Here is a 10,991-nt window from a genome sequence, read left to right as displayed (position 1 = left end):
CGGCCACCATATCCAGCCATTGCTTGGACTTTCTAAAGACTAGCCCCCATCTTGAAGCTCTCTAGGGGCTCTCAGACACCAGCCATCTCATTAGCACATATAAGACACTCTTAGCTGTGTAGTGGCTCAGGCCCATAACCCCAGCCACTTGGGAGGCTGAGGCAGAAAGGGAGGATCGCTTGAGGCTGGGAGTTCAAAACCAGCCTGGGAAACATAGCGAGATGGCACTCATCACTGGTTAGAGTCCAAGGATTTTAGAAGCCAGAAGCCAGGAACCAGAGACAAAGACCAAATATGTATTTCTTATCACGCCACACACAGAATTCTCTATCCTTACTCTTCATAGCATGTATATATTTATTTGTTTGGTAGTTATGTCTTCCCAGGAGAAAGTAAGATCCATGAGGGCAAGATTTTTGTGTTTTGTTATTTTGCTGTTTACTTAGTATCTGTATTACTAAGATTCTCAGTAATAATCAATAAATATCTGTTAAATAAACAAATGAATCTAATTTGTAAACTCTACTACTGCTAACTAATTTAGTCATTTGTGCCATTAGTCCACAAGATGACGCCCCAACCTCCAACCTCCCACCCCAACCCCTGCCTCAGAAGTGAAAGATACTTAAGCAGTTCAAGTTACCAATGGCTAACATGACAATTACAGGGATATAATCTTAAAGGCAGGAAGAAATGTAATTTTAAAAACTCCAGTCATAAGACATACAGAAAAAAACCTATATATTTAAAACTTTTTGGTTATTTGTTATTAAAGCATTATAAGAATACTCATTAAGGAGAGAGGAAAAGACATGACAAGCTGATTGTTTTGGGGGACAGGTTAAGAGGTTGGGGGGAAGTGATTTTTTGTTTTTTCTTATCCTGAACTGTGGTAACTTTATATTTGAGCTGATGAAAAAAAATTCTGGGCCATCCACTGTACTTTTTAAGAGTCCATTTGTTAGACAAAATATGAGGAAATATGGTCTATTTTATCACCTTTTTTTTGGTTTCTAAATGGCTATTTAAATACAGATAGCAGTACATACATGACAAACTGGAAGAGCAGGTTCTGCCACACTGCCAAGTCACCTGTTACCTGATATCTCCTCTCAGAGGGCAGAACCAGCAATGCAGTGTGGCGTAACACAGCTGGAAACGTGCCCAAGCTGGGCCCCCAAGTGCAAGAAGTAGACCTCATGTTAAGAACTGTGAAGGTCAGGACAAATCACTACTTGACATATGCCACTCATATAATTTCAGAAATGAGTAGGAAAAAGAATCCCAGACAAAAGGGAATAGAAGTCAAGTCAAAGTGAAGGCACACTGACTTTTTATAGTTAAGTTTTTCTTACAAGTTATATAAATCAAGCCAAGAAATGTAAAATATGACTGTGCACCCCAGTTTTATCTGTGCAGTTCAAATAGGTAGTTTTACTTTGATCAAGACTTCCACACTTGATTTCTGGAAAAAAAAAAAAAAAAAAAGGGGAACACTCTTTTTCATGCGGTATATGCTATTTTCTTAAAACAATATATATTTCTCATTAACACTGTTTGCTTGTAGGTGGTTATTCTATTTGCACAAATAGAACTGTATGGATAATGAATATAAACTGTTACCATAAATCTTCTAAATTATATGAATGATCATTACAAACAAATGTGCTTAGCACCTATTTTGTTGATAGCCCATTGCCTCTGAGAATCTGCCTTTTCCTAAGACAACTGTTTGGGTTACCTCTCCCGATTTCGTATTCTGGCCACCAAAATAAAAATTTTCAATAGTAACAAAATTAGGTGTCCTTTTAGGACTGAGGGAAGTTGAGTGATGTATAAAAACATTCACCCAGAAACCAGGCTTCTGGGCCTAGAGTCCTTAAGTGACTAGTTAAAGTGATTGAAAGGTTCCAGTGTTTCCCATTGCAGGAAATTACTTAATCTCTTAGAGCCTTCTTTTCCTTCTTATAATATTAGAGCATTACATAATTATAAAAGTAACTATGGTTTCTAAATCCTTCCCTGCTCTAAAAATACATATTTCAAAGCTGCTAAAATAAATACTTTTAAAATTGGCTGTGACATATGTGACATATACATATATACACAGAGTTTCACTGTGACAAGGGGAGGGGCTATACAATGTTTTGTAGCAGAAATTTACGATGCATCGGTATCAAGATGCTTTTGTTCCTGAAAAAATGTTTCAGGGTGGCATTCAACCTGAAGGCAAAGTTCTGGGAAGCCTCCAGGCACTTCAGTGGAAACACAGGGCAGTGTTTTGGGGGACCACATCACAGCTCAACTGGGGACCCAGCGGAACTTGTAACCCCCGTTGGCTGTTCTGATGGTGAAGGCATTGCCCTGGGGGAAGGCGAGGGTTCGGATGGTGCTGTGGCTGCGGATGCGGGTGCTGAAGGAGCCGCCCTCCTCCAGCTCACTGTGGCTCAGGTTCAACGCGCTCCGGCTGCAGTCTGTGCGCAGCCCCCGGAAGGCGCCATGCAGGTTCCCGGGCCTGGTGTCAGTGTTCGCGGGTTCTGGCAGCAGTCGGGGCCGCTTGGGATCGCGGCTCTGAAGGGCTTCATCGCAGCGCTCGGAAATCTCCCTCAGGATGGCGTCCACTTCCGCGCAATCCTGCCCCACAGCGCTGACCAACTCCTCCAGGCTCCTTTTGGCCTTCGCCTTGAGCAGGAAGGGCTCGGCCGCCGCCCCACAATCCCGGGACTGTGTGATCATCAGCTTCTACGAAAGACAGGGAAGAGCGCCGCCCTGGGGCCTGCCGGACCCTCCGGGTTCGGAGCGTGCAAAAGGTGACCTAGGCGCGCTACGCACCACACACTCAGCGGTACTCTCCTCTCCGGGGCCCCCACGGGTCCCGATGCTGGGCGGGGATGCACTGAACTGTTCAGTTCCGACGTGCTGCAGTTCCCACACGCCCGCGCCCCACTTACATCCAGCACCGAGGCCAGGTGCCGGGTTCGGCTGGCGAGTTCCTTCAGCTGCACGTTCCGCTCCTTGAGCGAGGCGATCTCCTCCTGTTTCTGGGTCAATGTCACGTGCAGCTGCAGGAGGAGACCCAAACATTCAGGGGTACGTACTGTGCTGGGTCTCGTCTGCATATCTGGCATGAATCAAACCCAGATCCTGACGTCTCATCAGGAACTGGGGACGCACAGGCATTTACGCTAGTGAGAATAATAATCAATTTACTTTTTTTTTTTTTTAAACAAAGCACTTGGACAAAATTTATCTCCATTAATCCTCGGTGTAGCGTGCTGATAAAGAGTACTGACTTGGGCAACAGGCAGATCTAGGTTCTGTCACCGAAGTTCAGCAATCCTATGTCTCGATTTCCTTGTAAAACGGGGCTAGTAAGAGTATCTAGCTCGATGATTGTGAGCATTAAGTGGGAAGAAAAAGTATAAATCGGTAAGTCCAGGGCCAGACACATAGAAAGCCTTCAAAAAATATTGGCGTCCCTATTAAAAATCTGGCAGGCACTATGCAATATATGTATGTAACACAACTGCACTTGTACCTCTAAATCCCCCCAAATAAAACTATTTTTAAAAATAAATAAAATGGCCAGGTGCAGTGGCTCACGCCCATAATCTCAGCACTTTGGCGGTTGAGGCAGACGGATCACCTGAGGTCAGGAGTTCCAGACCAGCCTGGCCAACATGGTGAAACTCCGTCTCTACTAAAAATATAAAAATTGGCCAGGTATGGTGGCATGCGCTTGTAATCCCAGCTACTTGGGAGGCTGAGGCACGAGAATGGCTTGAGCCTGGGAGGCGGAGGTTGCAGTGAGCCGAGATCATGCCACTGCACTCCAGCCTGGGCGACAGAGCGAGACTCCGTCTCAAAAAAAAATGAATAAATAAATAAAAATTAATTAATAAAATAAAATAAAAATCAGGTGGGGTAGAATTATTCCCACTTAATGAATTTGGAAACAGGTGGAGCCACCAGAGCAATGGCAGCTACGTGAACCACCAGTCAGTCCACTGGTTCCGACTCACAGGACCTCATCCTCTCCCTCGCAAACCCCACTTCCACCCTCTATATCCTGTTCCTGCCCCAGGATTCCTGGTCGCCAGGCCAGTGTCCCTACTTGATTATTCTCAACAAGCGCGTCTCCCAACGCTCTCTGGTTCTGGTCCGCCACCTCCTTCCAGTACTGCTCAGGCGGGGGCACGTCTGGAGGGCGCAGCGGTGGTGACTGCAGGGCCCGTGGGTCCAGTGGCGGGGAGAGGCAGGGCCCGAATGGTGATATGTCGCAAGGAGAGAAGGGGAAGTCTCCGCTGGCCAGGGTAGGCGACATCATAGAGGATGAGTCTGGAGAAGAGCAGGAGCTGGATTTGCAGCCTCAAATTCATGCCCAGCTAGTTACAGGAGCAAAATGCCACTCTGGGTGTAGGGTGTATGTAGAGATTTTTCTTTATTAAATTAAGCACCCTTACTCCTAAACGCCTGATTACGAGGCCCTTCCTGATAGCCTGTACATACACAGCAGGTATCCAACATATGCCTGTTAAGTTTACCTGAATTCAATCAAGAACACTTCCCTGGGCCTGCACGTCACACAGGCCTTCGATACCCTGCACACTCGTCACTCAACCTCCCCTGCCACACCACAGCATAGGCCTCCCTCTCCCAGAACTCACACCGATCCCAGATAAAGCGCTATGTAGATCCAGCGGTTCGACTTCTCCACGGGGGAGAGAAATGTCCTAAATATGGAAAAGGCTGACTCTTTGATGAGTTGCTGGAGAGTCGTTGACAGTTGGCTGGGTTTACCACCTTCACGACCACGAAATCTGAACTAGTCTGATTTGGGAGTGGGGGACACCCCCGCTGTTATTTAACTGCCAGGAGACTGCACTTGCCTGAAATGAGATCATCCACCGTGTCTCTGAAATCCTGCAGATTGAAGTCTGCTTCCGTTTGGAGGGAATGGTTCTGAAATAAACCAGAGGTGTACACTAGTTAACGAGTCTGGCGTTAGAAAGCCTTCAATAAATATTGGCGTCCCTGTTAAAAATCTGGCAGGCACTATGCAATATATGCACGTAACACAACTGCACTTGTACCCCTAAGTTCCCCCAAATAAAACCATTTTTGTGGCGGGTCCGGAACCCTTTCTAGACCAACAGACTTCCTCCCGGGCTCGGCGGCGGTCTGCTCGCACTCACTTCGCCAGCCCAGTCTCGTACCCGAAAATTCAGGCCCCATCCGAGACAGGGAACCCAGCAGGCTTGCACTGCCACGGTGGGGAGCGGGACGCACGGAGCACGACACTGACTGGGGGAAGGGGGCAGCAGTTCGCGGCTCCTGCAGAGCAGCTGCGTGGCGGGAATGGGTCCTTCCATCGGCGGTGCGGCGGCCCTGCGCCGGCTCCGGGCAGCCGAGTAGCCCGCCACCCACCAACTAGCTAAGCAGCCGCCTCCGTGAGGCTCGGCGGTTCCCTGTGCGCCTGCGAAATTTCAACTCCGACTCACCAGCGACCGGCCACCGAGCCGCCGCTGTAGGAGCTGAGAGCACGTCTTGAACACCGGATCTTTCCACCCAAGACCCGACAGCGTGCAGGGGCCTCGAGCAGTAATTTGAGGCCGCGTTTCCCGCCAAGGTTTGGCCCCAGCTAACCGCCCCACCCCTGCAACCGAGCGGGAAGAAAGCTGTGATTCGAGGGGCCAGGAGAATATGGGAAATGCTTCTGTTCTGCGCACAGCCAGTGCGGCCTCCATTGCTCTTTCAGTTTCCCAAAAAGTTGGGAGTAGACTTTTCTCGTACAGCCGGTGCACCTCCAACATTTTGAACTGTACTCTCCCGGCCTCCTGCAGAGTGTCTGGGTGTGTGAGGGGAAAGGAGACCCTAAGGGGCTGGAGGCGCATGGGCCTTCTTGTTCCCTTAATTCATGGACATTTAGAGTTGATAAAAACGCTTTTACACAGTCTCTCAGTTCATCCTCATACCAGTGTGGGAAGCAGCCGGGGCCTAGGAACTGATTCCTCTTTGAGGAAGAATCTGAAGCTCAGAGAATTACCCAGTCACCCAGCTCCGAAGTAGTGGAATAGGGCCTCCTGCCTCCATACTTCATTTCCTCTAGCTTTTCTCTCTTTTTAGGAAAGCTGGCTTCCACCGAAGACAGCACTGGGAAGGGGACAGGAGTCTCAAGGGCCATGGTAAGAGAAGATGCATCCAATAGCCCACCAGAAAGACCTTATTATACTGAATGCACTGTTGATTCATTCCTTTGTGCTCATCATACTGTTATCCCCAAAGCCCTTCTTTACTATTAAAATATTTCTGGGAAGAGGAACTTACTCTGCCCCTAACTTCAAAGAATGTACAAGTATCAGTTTCCCCTTGGGAGAAAAGAGTCAAGCAGGGAGGCCTCTAGCACCTCTGCCACTAGTTGGATGCTGAGACTATAAGAGAAAGGAGATGAGAAAGGAAGGGCTGAGGGCCCCAGACAAGTCCTGGAGCATGAGTGCTGCCCTGGTTGAAGGGGCTCATTCTTCAATAACTGGAAGGTCTCCTCCTGGGTAGGGATTTGAGAAAAGTCTCATGAGGAGACTGGAGGCCAACTCAGGAACTGGGGCCCTGGAAATGCTACATCTTATGCCAATCCAGGTGTTGGCCCATTCTGAACCTCAAACATGTCTAGAGCACTTCCTCTCTCTGTCCACCTTTCCCAGCAGGAAAGGAATGGGGAAATGTGATCTGAGTGTCCCAGGGGTCTCCCTGAGTGTTTCTCCCCTGGGGGCCTCTTTCCTCTGAACTAGTTCTGTCTTTCCCAGGAAAAATCCTGGATTTTTTGGTCCATCTGATGTGAGCTCTGTCCTTGAAACTTCGAAGCTGGGCATAGTGGCTCACGCCTGTAATCTCAGCACTTTGGGAGGCTGAGGCAGACAGATCGCTTGAGCACAGGAGTTCAAGACCAGCTTGGGTGACATGGCGAATCCCCATCTGTACAAAAAGTACAGACACCAAAAACTAGCTGGCCATGGTGTGTGCACCTGTAGTCCTGGCTACTTGGGAGGCTGAGGTGGGAGGATCGCCTGAGCCTGGGAGGTCCAGGTTGCAGTGAGCCATGATCATGTCACTGCCCTCCAGTCTGAGTGACAGAGTGAGACCTTGTCTCAAAAAAAGAAAAAGAAAATAAACAAAATGAAACTTTGAATTCTACCTCCCCAATTAGATAAATCTGGCATTTCTCCAACTACAAATGCAAGAAAAAAATTCTAACAAAGAGCATGATGCCAAATGTAGAATCTGTATACTTAGACAAACATCCAATGAGAGCTGCTTGGGTTTTGTTACTTGCACAATAAACATGCTGGGGTAAGGGAGTGACCTAGGCCTCTGGGTCAGTTGGAAGATGCTCAGGCATTATCTTTCCTTATTTGATCATCCAGATCTAAAAAGAACAATTAAATGTCCTCTGCAGTGCAGTGCCCACTCCCAACTCTTGCCTTAACAATCTCTGCTCTCAGCAGCCACCTAAACTGAGTGTCTCTGGGCTCTAGCCCAAGGTTCTAGGAGGCCCTTGGAGGAGGGCTGAGTTTTGCTCCACCAGCACTCCCAGTTCTGGGAGGTGGTCAATTCTTTGTAGAGTTCCATACTGGGCCTGTCTGCAAACCCCAGACCTATTGCCAGCAAGCTGAAACTGGCACTTGTCCTGGGGGTTGCATCTGTTTAAGACCTCCTGTCCCTCTGGGCACTTCATGTCCTACCCATGAGCCAGGCTTCTGGCCTCCCAGACACCAGTGCTGGGAGACTCCCTTCTCTGCCTGGGAAGTGTCAGCACCAGCAAGTGGTGGAAGTGGGATGGGAGCAAGAAGACAGGTTTTGGGGAAAAGAAAAAAGTCAAGTGCCTTTTTGCCCCCATCACGGCAAGTGACTAGAGCTTTTCGAAGGGCTGAACAGGACTTTGAAAAAGCGCCCAATTGCTGAAGGACTGTCTCTGCAGAGAAGAACATTTTCTGCAAGATTACTTCCAGAGTCCTTTGTCCTTCCTGCTTCTTCCAACTGCAAATTCTCTTGCTCTTTTACAGTCCTGATAGAGAAGTTATCCATCACCCTCCACTCTTCTTATATACCCACGGAATGAAAATGGCCAGGAAGGGGGTGTTGGGAGAACTGATAGGAATGCAACAGGTTCCCAGTGCGCAACTTTGCTCCCACCCACCCGCCTGGTCTCTCAGTGCGCAATCTTGTCACAGCTCCAAAGAGTAGATAGGGTGGGAAATAGGAGGGGAGGCCTCCAGGTGAGCCCGACTGTACCAAGTTGGTCAAATCAGCTCCCGTGGATATGTGGCCTTCATAACATACTAGGATGCAAGTAGAAGTTCTGATCTGGGAGGTTCAGGTGCCTGCACGATGCTTCCCCTCACCAGCTGAGTGTGCCTGCGCTCCCGACCCGAGAGGAGCTTTTGGGGAATTAAAACCACCACCCCGGAGGAGGGTTTGGGTTGCCTGAAACCACGAGGCTCCACGAGAAGGGGAGGTACCTGCGAGGCGGCCAGGTCACCACCAGGCGGCGCGTCGGACCCGAGTAGCGAAGAGCAGTCAGCGAGGTCCTGCAGGTCTATGGTGGTGAGGGCTGCGCGGGGAGACCGGGAGACACGCGCCGGGCGGGCCCTGAGCCTCTCCGCCAGGCTCGCCGCTAGGACGTCAGAGCCCGGGGGAGAGAAGCTCCTCCGAGCCGTGCGCGCCGCACCCTCCCGGCGCGGGGAACCCGAGGGGTAGCGTGGGTGCCACGGGGCTCACCTGGCAGCGCTGTGGGCTCGGCGTCCGGGGGATCCTCGTACACCGACACCGGGCTCTCGCCTGTGCATCCGGGGAAGAACTTCCGCGGAGGAGCGAACTGGCCGGGCACACAAACATTGAACGCGGGTCAGCCCTCGGGGCACGGAGCGCGCAGACCCCGCCTGGCCCGAATCAACCGCCCCACCTTCTTCTCCGGCTTCCCCGGCTTGCAGAGCAGCGCCCGGCCCGGCAGTGCCAGCATTCTGTTGGGGCAGATGCTGTCGAAGGCCCGACGGCCGGCCGCGCCGCCCCCGCACGCCTGCATTGTGCCTCCCGCCTCCCGGTGCCGACTGCTCGGAGGCGGCGGCCCGGGCTGGGGCAGCGATCCACACCCTGCACTCCCTTCAGTGCCTGCAGGCTCCGAAGCCAGCCAGAGGTTGGGGCAGGCGCGTGGCCGAGAAGGAGCCGAGGGGCTGCTGAGGAGGTGCTGAGAGACGGCGGGGGAGGGGGAGGACCGCCGCGCGGGAGGGGTGGCTTGCGCCTGAGCGCCAGAGGTGGCGCCTTCAGCCCGGGACAATCTGCGCGCGGGCGGAGGCGTTAAACCCAACCTGGCAACCGGGCTTCCCCCGGGAGCCGCCAGCGCGGGGCCCCGGCCCGCCAGCGCCGTTTCGGCGAGCTTTGGCGCCGCCGCCTCCCGGACGCGCCAGGCGAAGAGAGGGAGAAGGAGGGGCGGGCAAACGCCGGTCTCCCTCGCCCTGGGTACCGTCTTCCCGCTTACGGACAGGGGGAATGGCAAAGTTAACGATTATTTCCTTTTCTTCCCACTCCAGCCACAAGGCGCACGAAATAAACGTGGAGTGACACCCGCCAGCGCTAGACTCCGGCCTTTGCGCTCCTGCAGGATTTAGTAAGGATGTAGAATACCGTCAGGGATGCCCTGGAACAACCCCCTTATTACAGAAGCCCCTTCCCTCAAACCTGAACCTTATCCTGGGTCCTGACTTATGGATTTCCACGTGGTCTCTTTTGGCCTGACGCCAAGAGCCCGCCCCGCTCCCCAAGCCCCGCACTCTTCTCGGCAGTGGCGCGTGAGTACAGCCTTTAAAAGACCGTCCGTTAAGAAAAAGTGACACTACGAACCCTCCTCCACTTTCTGAAAACGCCACAGTGGAAAGTACCGAATCCCCGAAAACCCTGTTCCTGTCTCTCCTAGTGGCCTCAGCGGCCCATCGCCACGTTTGGCTGGTCTCTTCGCAGTCGTAGTTGCCATTCCCAACCCAACACCTCTCCAAGGAATGGGCATTTTCCTGAGTCCGAGGCATCTCCTAGGGAGGGGCATCCTTAGGCGAGGGACCTTTCTCGGTACCACTCATATTCATCCAATTTGAACGGTCGTCTGAAATTGGAATCTTTGTGTACCCACCCCCCTATGTTGGGCACCTTGTTTTCCCCTTATACCTAGTAGTAGTAGTGAAATAGCCTCTAGTAAGAAACAAGATACCCTAACAGCGGTGGAAGGTAATCCAATGGTAGAGCTGGAATAGACTGAGAGACCCTCTGACCCACGAGTAGATGCAGAAACTGAATTGATGTGAGGTCAGCCAGCTAGAGTTGGTGTGGTATGGCTCATGGTGAGGAGCTCTGGCTTTAGGGTCAGAGTGCCTGAGGACCAGGTCCATGAGCCCTAGGTCTTTAGGAAAAAAAGTTACACTGGCCTCAATAGAATTGCTGTGAAGATGAGTGAGATTATTTATGTAAAGTGATTGGTGCTTAGTATGGGTAAATTAGTGATTTTTTTAAAAAGCCTTTTCAGCTGTATTTCCAGCTTCCCACAACTTGTTCCTAGCCCTGTCTCCTGTTTCCTCTGGTTTCTGAGTAGCACAACCACCAGCCAGTCCATCTCCATCTCCATCCCCATCCTCACCCACTTTCCAGCCTTTAAAATGAGTAGGGAAGCTCTTAGCTGAGTTTTGGAGAGATCTCCACACATGCAGATCGTCACAAAATTTCCAGGATAGGCCCATTTTCCAAGTATTCGTCAATGAGTTCTAAGTTGGAGTAGACAAAAATATGGGCATTGCACATTATCTGTTGTAACAGGAACTGGAATAGCATGATTATATGACTCCTAGTGTGGATGATTCTGGAACCAGTAACTCATAGCAGTCTTGGCTGATTAATGGAGGAGATACTGGTGAAGACAACTCCGCACAAAGTCACTCTTTTGCCTGGGGACC

General features: G+C 50.9%; 1 protein-coding gene across 1 annotated transcript; it reads right to left on the bottom strand.

The window, feature by feature from the left end:
• Positions 1-726: 726 nt before the first annotated feature.
• Positions 727-9,616, bottom strand: MCIDAS (multiciliate differentiation and DNA synthesis associated cell cycle protein). Its single transcript, XM_004058845.4, has 7 exons — positions 8,960-9,616; positions 8,776-8,872; positions 8,517-8,608; positions 4,890-4,962; positions 4,115-4,338; positions 2,952-3,062; positions 727-2,742 (listed from the first exon to the last, which is right to left on the bottom strand). The coding sequence occupies exons 1-7, from the start codon at positions 9,077-9,079 to the stop codon at positions 2,302-2,304; spliced, it is 1,158 nt and encodes a 385-aa protein (XP_004058893.1). The 5' UTR covers positions 9,080-9,616; the 3' UTR covers positions 727-2,301.
• Positions 9,617-10,991: the final 1,375 nt, after the last annotated feature.

The sequence above is a fragment of the Gorilla gorilla genome, chromosome 19 (assembly GCF_029281585.2).
Source record: "Gorilla gorilla gorilla isolate KB3781 chromosome 19, NHGRI_mGorGor1-v2.1_pri, whole genome shotgun sequence".
NCBI classification, from domain to species: Eukaryota; Metazoa; Chordata; class Mammalia; order Primates; family Hominidae; genus Gorilla; species Gorilla gorilla.
The sequence above is the reverse complement of the archived record's forward strand: the minus strand, read 5'-3'. Positions and strand labels throughout refer to the sequence as shown.

What these genes read in the sequence shown, in the direction of transcription:
- MCIDAS (XM_004058845.4), bottom strand. Translation starts at nt 9,079, where the DNA reads ATGCAGGCGTGCGGGGGCGGCGCGGCCGGCCGTCGGGCCTTCGACAGC. An exon ending in CGAGCCCACAGCGCTGCCAG is followed by an intron (nt 8,609 to 8,775) that starts GTGAGCCCCGTG and finishes CTCCCCGCGCAG; the next exon opens with CCCTCACCACCATAGACCTG. An exon ending in GGTGGATGATCTCATTTCAG is followed by an intron (nt 4,339 to 4,889) that starts GCAAGTGCAGTC and finishes GCTCTTCTCCAG; the next exon opens with ACTCATCCTCTATGATGTCG.